This window comes from Lactuca virosa, chromosome 3 (assembly GCF_052849685.1).
Source record: "Lactuca virosa cultivar CGN04683 chromosome 3, Lactuca_virosa_CGN04683_v6, whole genome shotgun sequence".
In the NCBI taxonomy this organism is placed as follows: Eukaryota; Viridiplantae; Streptophyta; class Magnoliopsida; order Asterales; family Asteraceae; genus Lactuca; species Lactuca virosa.
In genome coordinates, this window is record NC_136428.1 from 135,704,109 (window position 1) to 135,712,637 (window position 8,529).

Here is an 8,529-nt window from a genome sequence, read left to right on the forward strand (position 1 = left end):
TCAATGTTTTCGAGTTGATCAACATGCGAGAATGTAGGTTTTCTTTTAAGAACTGAAGCAATTTCTACATCCATCTTCGCCATCTCATGGATGTAACATTTGATCATCATTCTCAATTGTTCATAAATTAGCTCGAACTTCTTCACGTCCTTTGCAACAATGTAGAATAACGAAATACAATCATATGGGTTCATAAATGGCAGATCAGCCAATATGAACTCATGAAGAATATGATTGTGATCCTAAAATCCTTTGAATGGTATATTCAGAAAGTCTTCTATTTGAACAGGTAGCCCAACCTTCAGAGCCATGATTCTGTTCAGACTCCAAGAATCATACTGAGGTTTAGCATATTTCAGATAAAACGAGAAGAGCTTTTTGTTTGTTGTGCTGTTAGAGATTAAGGATTTCTCTAGCTTTTCAAAACATATAAAGAGAAAGGCCCTTGGTGTGATTGGTAAATCGAGCTGACACACTATTTCATTCTTGATGTCAAAAGAAGTTTTTGGTTCTAACAAAAAAGTGTTTGGCTCATCAATAGCTTCCTTCTGCAATAGTTCAAGAGTCCAGGCTGGGAATAAGGCTTTCTTATTTTCAAGAATCATCTCTGAATTCTTGGCCTCAGCCTCTTTAGCTTCTAGTTTTTGCCTAAGGGCATTGAGTTCATCAAGTTCTTTATCCCTCTTTTCGCTTTCAACTTTTTCTTTCCGAGTCAACATTGGATTTTCTTCAGTATCTTTTTCTGAAATGATTTTGACATTCCTTTTCCTTGATCCCGAAGAAACATGGTCCTTCCGACCAGTCTTGACTTCTTTGATATTTTTTGTATTTTTCGGCCAAAGTTTTCTTTTCCAATCTGATCGAATCAGTGTCTTTAGTTTATATGGGGTCCGTCTGATACGGATTGTTTATGTTTACCTCCTTTTCTCCCCCTTGTTGTGAAATAGCCTTGCTCTTCGTAACATTCTGAATTTCTTTGTGCTTCTCAAATATAGGCTTCAGCTTTTCACTGAGAATCTGACCAACAAAATCAGTGACTGGAGCATCTCTGGACTCTACAATACGCATCAATCGTTGATTGATTTCGAAGTTACGACCTTGAACTAAAATCTTTTCTTCCTCAAGCTTGGCAATATCAATTGATGCGTTTTTCAATTTTTCTTGAAGTACCTTTTTTTTCTGAGTTTGCTCAGCTAATGCATCCATGATCTTGTTCTCAGCAACCAAGTTATATTGTAACCGAAGGATTCGTTTGGAAAAGGAACTGTGAAGATCAACATTGTCTTTTTGAATTCTGAATCTGAGGTCAGAGAGAGCTTTTTTTCTGCTTGTAGAGAAGTCTGAAAACCTTCAATGGCTTTGTTCATATCAACCGTATTTTTATCAGGGGAGGTTCGGAAGTCAGACATGAACTCTTGGACTTCCTTTATCAGATTATTGACCTTTTCAGTGGCTTCTGTAATTTTCTTTTCTGAAGCTTGAGCAATTTTTGTTGTTTGTTCAAGAACCTAATCATTTGTTAATGTGAGCATTTCCACCATTTCTCTATGAGTCGTCAACACATTTTCCCATTTGGTGGAAGAAAAGGCATTTGAGTTTTCAGAATGGAATCAAGCTTTTTATTCAGCTCCTTGAATTGACCTTTAGTCATGGGGGCATCATCATTATCACTATCGATATTGACGATAAATGGGTGGAAGAAAAAATCATCAAGAGGTTCTTGATCATCCCCAAACATAATATCAGTGTCCTCATGGAAAGTTGGTGAAACAGAGGAAGATGGTTCCGAATACACACCAATATTGGCATTTGACCCCACATCAGATGTATTGCCAGGGATGCCTGAAGTCCTAATCTCCTCCGAAATGAATTTGATAATAGGAACTTCGGGCGAAGTTGTGACAGTGGTTGTGGTAAGAACGGTTGTGTATGTGAAAATACGAGTAAAAAATGGGGTAGAAATCTGGGGTTGAGATGTTTCAGCAGAACTCATCATTGGTAGTGATGGAATGGAGGATATCGGAATGGAAGTTGTAATGGGTGAGGTTGACATGGGTAAAGTTGGTGGATTGAATGGAGGTGGAGGAAGAGGAGTGGTGAGATTCAGAAGTGGTTCCCTCATGATAGTTTCAAAAATATCAGATTCCGGAATGGATGAGATTAGAGGAGAAGATACCTTCAGAACTGTTTCGATAGTGGGTGGTTCGGAAGTATGAGTTGTATCTTCTACATCGTTTCTGAAAATGTTATCTGCCTGAACTTCTGTTATAGTTCTTTCTTCAGATTCTTCATGAAGCATCGGAGATGGAGACCTTGGTTTCAAAACAACCTTCTTTGATTTCTTTGTAACTTTGATGCTTTTGGAAGGAACAACCTTGGATTTCCTTTTACCACCTCGTTTCGGTTTATCACCTTCATCAATTATCTTTTGGAAGGAACAACCTTGGATTTCCTTTTACCAGGGATTTGACGAACACCAGAAGACGGCAATTTTCGATAAGCCCTAATAATGGCGTTATCCAAAAGAACTCTCTTCATCAATACTTTCGGAATTGATCCAACAAATTCAAAATTCCTGGGATCCGACATGACAAATGTAGTGGTCTGGAGCATCAGAATTTCAGCAATAAGAGAATCTTTCATCTGAGGAACCTTGTAGTGAAGAAGTGATTTGTTGAAAACAATTGACTAAAAACGAGCACACGAAATTTCGGTATGACGTGTGGTTGATCTGGTGCTTTGAATGAATTGAGACCAAATTACAGACCCAAAGTCTAAGTTGATACCATGGTATAACCCGTAGATCAAGGTATAGAAGAGCTTGATCGCACTGTCAGAACCCGAAACCCTTTCTGACAGACTTTTGAACAGTAAATTAAACAACCCATTCCACATTGGAGGTAAGAATGATTTCCTGAACTTCAATAGTAAGGAGATGTCACTAGTGTAGCCCATTTGGAAGAACATCTCGATTAATCTTGTGGCATGAATTTAGTCAAGATCAACACTAACGTTAGGTTGTAACAAGCCCTATAAGTTTTCATAAATTGGCTTTTGTAATAGATGTTCTGTGGCTTGAAACTTCAAAATAGATGACTTCTTCAGACCTGTTGTAAATCGCAGTTGAGAAAGTTTTGGAGAGATAAACGAGAGGAACATCTTTAGAAAATGTCAGTTCTTTCATCAATGGCGAGAACTTTAAACACTCGATCAAAGGTCTGATCAGAGCATTGTAGCGAGAAGCATCAAGGTCAATGATAAGATTCAAGTTGGGTTTGACGTTCAACATGATCACCGAGGTAGATTAATCAGCAAAAGAAACGTTCTCTGAAGAAGCCATAGAAATAGTAAAGAAGAAGATGAACAGTAGGAGAGCTATGATTTTGCTTGAAAACTCGTGAGCAGTGTTTGCGGTAAGAAACAATGAACCGTTTGAGATGCTTATATATCAATGATATTGAGTGGAGAGAGAAACCGTCATTTCACATTTCCATAGGCCCGAAAAATCAGCCAATAAAAATATGCCAGCTCATCATTCTACTGTCAGTGATCATTATAACAGACACGCAGATGTCAGGGATATTCAAAAGTCGCGCCATGATTTGAATTTTCCAATACCATGACAAGGTATTTTCAGAATCACCATTTTCGGAATTATCATGTTCAAAATCTTCGCTCTACCCTTCAGCTGTGCATAAGCTTGAATAGTATCCATCGGAATTACGAGCAAGATTCGTTCTTCAGAAATAAAACAACCAATCGTAACCAAAACCAGATTTTGTAAAATCACAAGGATTTTGGTGCAAGAGTGTGCCAAAGAAAAAGAATTAAGCAAATGCAAAATGTGGGATTTGTGATATCAAACATATTTGATATGAAAAGCAGGTGGACCCGGACAGCGATCCCTTCCTTCTAAGTCAAGAGAGACTCTGAAGTGCTTGTGTGGTTTCCCGTGAATTAAGATCATCAGTTTGTTGAGAAACTATGAAAGGATTCTTCTATAAGGCTTAATGGGTGGTTTCAGCTTCAAACAGATTCCGAAACTTAACATAAGTATGAAGATCTGAAAGAAGTGCTTGTTTGACCAGTGTAGCCATAAAAACAAGCAAGCTTTGGATATTCTTTATAGTAACTTAGTGTTTTGGATAAATGTTCATCCGGAAATCTCAAAAAAAAAAATTAAAAACCTGGATCTTATGGGAGGAAATGACTTGGGATGAGAACATTTCATTAAGACCACTCAAAGGAAAAATGAGATTTTCAACATTCAAAGGTACAAACCAAATGGTTTTATCCATCAATTCAATGGGTAAAATATCAAGAACAATGAATTGTTCACCGTCAAATCAGTGGTTAAAAATGGAACAAAAAAATTGTTCGCTGTCAATTCAGAAAAGGTAATTGCTTTTTGAGTTTAACTCAAAATCAAGGTAATTATGATTTCAAGATCATAAACACAAATGTTGTATAACCTAAACCTCAGTGGTAAAACCTAAGAGTCTAAAGGGTTACAATTATGAATAGGAAATAGATGGAGAATAATAGATTGAGAGTTGAATGGTTGAGAGTTTCATGAAAATCATGTTAGCAATGATTTTGCGATCATTAACAAGAATTTTTGTAGCCCTATACCGAAAATGGTTATGTTCCGATAGTCAAGGAAACTACATGAAAGTCGTGATAAGATATGGTAGAAAGAAGTGATGATGTCAACCGTCAATTCCTTGTTGCAGACTAAAATTCAGAAATGAATTTACCATCAATTTCATGAAAATAAAATATTTTTGAGATTTTGATTTTTTAGAAAACTGAGATAAAGAAAAATATTTTTGATATTTTTGAATTTTTGAAAAAGAAAATACATAAACGAATAAAATATTTGTTGAATCTTGTTTTTCTGAAAAGAATAAGACAAGAAGAATATTTTTAGATTTTTGCTTTTCTAAAAAGATTTACTAAGATAGTTGATTCCGAAATCTGAATGAACAGTTACTTGAGTCCTACTCCGAGGATCGGAACAAGTAGGAAGTGAATAGTTGATTCCGACAGCTTCTGAAGATCAGAACCATTCAAAAGTGAACAATTAATTCTAACAGCTTACGAAGATCGGAACCATTCGGAAGTGAACAATAACATGAACAATTACGGTGTTGATTTCGGAACAGATTCAGCTTTGATCATTCCCAAACCTTGTAGAATCCGATTGAATGATACTTCTGGTAAAGCTTTAGTGAAGATATCGGCTAGCTGATCTGAGGATCGAAAAAATGAACTTCCACATTCCCATCTTCAACATGGTCCTTGATAAAGTGGTACCGAAGCACAATATGTTTTGTCTTGGAATGTTGTACTGGATTGTGACAGATTCGAATGACACTTTCGGAATCACAATACAAAGGAATTCATTTTTATATTGATTCCGTAGTCTCGTAACTAATTCTGAATCCATACCACTTGATATGTGCATGATGCTGGTGCAATATATTCTGCTTTAGTTTTGGATAAGGACACACATGTTTGCTTTTTGGACTACCGGCTGGCAAGCTTTCCATCCAGAAATTGACATCCTCCTGATGTACTTTTCCGATCAAGACCACATCCTCCTAAGTCAGCATCAAAATAGGCTTGCCCAATGAATCCCGAATTTGGTGGATACCATAAACCTAGTGAAGATGTTCGTTTTATATATTGGAATATATTCTTAACCGCCATCATGTGAGGTTCTCGACGATTTGCTTAGAACCTTGCATAGTAACAAACAACAAACATTATGTCTGGATGATTAGATGTTAGATACAATAAAGATTCGATCATCTGACGAAACAATGTAATATTTGCTGCTGGTTTGTCAAGTGAAGACGTGAGTTTTGTTCTGAACGTCATAGGAACTTTGACTTTTGAATCACCTACGATTCCGAATTTGGCCAATAATGTCTTTGTGAAAGCTTCTTGATTGATGAATATTCCCTCCAAACTCTGTCTTATATTTAAACCAAGGAAAAAAAATTTATTGGACCCATAGAACTCATTTCAAATTTTATCTCCATTAATTTACGGAATTCAGTAGTTAAGCTGGCATTAGTGGATCCGAAAATAATATCATCAACAAAAATTTGAACTATCATTAAATGGTCACCCTCTTTCTTCTGAAAGAATGAAGGATCAACAGAACCTTGTTTGAATTTAGATTTTTTTAGAAACGAATCAGAGTTTCATACCATGCCCGTGGAGCTTGTTTAAGACCATATACAACTTTGTCCAGAATATAACAGGGATTCGGAAATTTATCATTTACAAAACCTAGAGGTTGTTCAACGTAGACTGTTTCTTCAAGTTCTCCGTTTAGAAATGCACACTTCACATCCATTTGATATACTTTAAAGTTTTTGTGAGCATCATAGGCTAGAAATACGCGAACTGATTCAAGTCTAGCGATAGGAGCAAACGTCTCTTCGTAATCGATGCCTTCTTCTTGACAATATCATGTGACTACTAGACGTGCTTTATTGCGAATAAAATTTCCTTCCTTATCCATCTTGTTTCTGAATACCCATTTCAGACCAACCACAGATGAATTTTCTGTAGTAGGAATCAATCTCCATACTTTGTTCCGATCAAATTCATTAAGTTCTTCTTGTACCGCATGAACCCAATCTGCATGATCAAGAGCAATTTTAATAGTTTTAGGTTCAAATTTTGAAATAAAAGAACTAAACATGCAAAATTCCAATTTAGAAAATAAAGCAGTTTGCTTCTCCTTTTGTTGAGCACGTGTGAGAACCCCTGAAAAAGTATCTCCGATCACTTGTGATTTCGGATGATCTTTAGTCCATTTTGTCAATGGTGTGAAATTTTGGTCATAGACCAAATCAATCTCAACAACGACTTCTTCAAATTCTGATTTAATGTCACAACTAGCAATTTAGGATTTAAGATATGAAGCTTGCTCACATCAATTTCTTCCATGCGACCTTGCAACACCCCGTCCAAGGAAATTCACACCACAAAGTTATTCACATTCATACTTTCGTACATCGTGATTCAAGATGAAACGACCACGTATAAGCCCAAAACTTGATCCAATGAGCTAAGTCTACTCAACTTTGGACCTTAGACCAAGTTTTCTCGACCCAAAACCCCTAATTGGGCCAATACACTCTTATTGGGCCGTGAAATTTATTCTTAGACCATAATGGGCCGAAAACCCCTATTAAGTAGTATATTGGGCCGAAACCTATCCTAATTGACAAAAAATCTCTAATGGGCCTTCTAGTAGGCCGAAAACCCCCCAATGGGCCCTTTTGGTCCGAAAACACACATATGGGCCTTAGTTGGGCTGAGAGTTAATATATTTGGGGCCTTTGAACCAAAAACCATTTATTAAGCTTTAATGGGCCGAGAACCCTTATTGGGCCAAACCAGAAATTGAGATTACTCTTCTTGGGCTGCTCTTTTGGGCCGAGGATCCCTCTTGGATCGGTTAGCCCATGTTTGAAAAAACAAATTGGATAAAAATTGGTGACACCTCAATATTGCATGACATACATCCATGCAATTGACTAACATACATCTAGGAGAAAAGTTTTTGTCCATCATACTTCCAAGCACCTTCCACCCTCCCTCCTCTCCCTAAAAATCGGCCAAACCACCCCTTTACCACCACTCTCATTTCCAATTTGCATCCAACTCCTTTTTCCTCTCAAATCTTCAACATTTCTCTCATTCCCTCCTCAAAAATTTGTGGGTCTGTGTGTGTATTTTCAAGAAGTTTTCTTCAAAATTCATAACTTGCTAAGTTCCCATCAAACTCAAGATGTTCCATTTACAAATTATACTAAGATCATCCTTCTTACAACTCCATTTTCGTGAATATGGAGCTTAGAACAGCCATCATTTTGAGATCCCTTCCAAGCTCAAGCTAGGATTCGAAAATTCTTCATCTTCTTCATCTACATCTTGAAAACCCCAAGGTGAGCTTCATACCCCACTCCTTTTCATGTTTTTCATACTCTTTGGGGGGAGGGGGGAATACAAGTCAAATCTCGTTTAACCAATGGATAATTGCATGTACCATTGTAAATGTGTTTTACTTTTGGGTATTTGCATGAACATGAAGTTCATCTTATGCATCTTCATAAAGATCATGGGAAATATGTTTTTTTAACATATATATATATTGTATGGATACATGTAGATCTGGGATTATACACTCAAAAATAGAAAATATGAGTGTTGTGTTCAAACATGTATAACCTAAACTCAAAAATCAGCTTTCAAGAGACAAGTTCTGTTCTATTTACGGACTGTTTTGACCATCTTAAACTCAATATTTTTAAAAACTGTTTACTATGCAAATAGTGCATGTTTATACCTTTCGAAGGACTACTTGCATGCATTCATACAATTTTTCTACAATTTTTAGCGATTTTTACAAAACTGCCTATCATTTCAGAAATAATTTCGGACCAATCTGTGAAGATGAACATTTTCACACTGGTTTGAGGCAATTAAAAATATAATAAAAACTAC

General features: G+C 36.5%; 1 protein-coding gene across 1 annotated transcript; it reads right to left on the bottom strand.

The window, feature by feature from the left end:
- Nucleotides 1-5,736: 5,736 nt before the first annotated feature.
- Nucleotides 5,737-7,035, bottom strand: LOC145164084 (uncharacterized). The gene is made up of 4 exons (XM_079082808.1): nucleotides 7,026-7,035; nucleotides 6,772-6,897; nucleotides 6,551-6,654; nucleotides 5,737-5,976 (listed from the first exon to the last, which is right to left on the bottom strand). The coding sequence occupies exons 1-4, from the start codon at nucleotides 7,033-7,035 to the stop codon at nucleotides 5,737-5,739; spliced, it is 480 nt and encodes a 159-aa protein (XP_078938934.1).
- Nucleotides 7,036-8,529: the final 1,494 nt, after the last annotated feature.

Bases quoted from the DNA above. Each gene is read 5' to 3' on its own strand.
- LOC145164084 (XM_079082808.1), bottom strand. The intron at 6,655-6,771 runs GTGCTCAACAAA...TTGATCATGCAG, and splicing joins TTTTTCAGGGGTTCTCACAC to ATTGGGTTCATGCGGTACAA. The intron at 5,977-6,550 runs GTATTCAGAAAC...AATATAAGACAG, and splicing joins CTGTGGTTGGTCTGAAATGG to AGTTTGGAGGGAATATTCAT.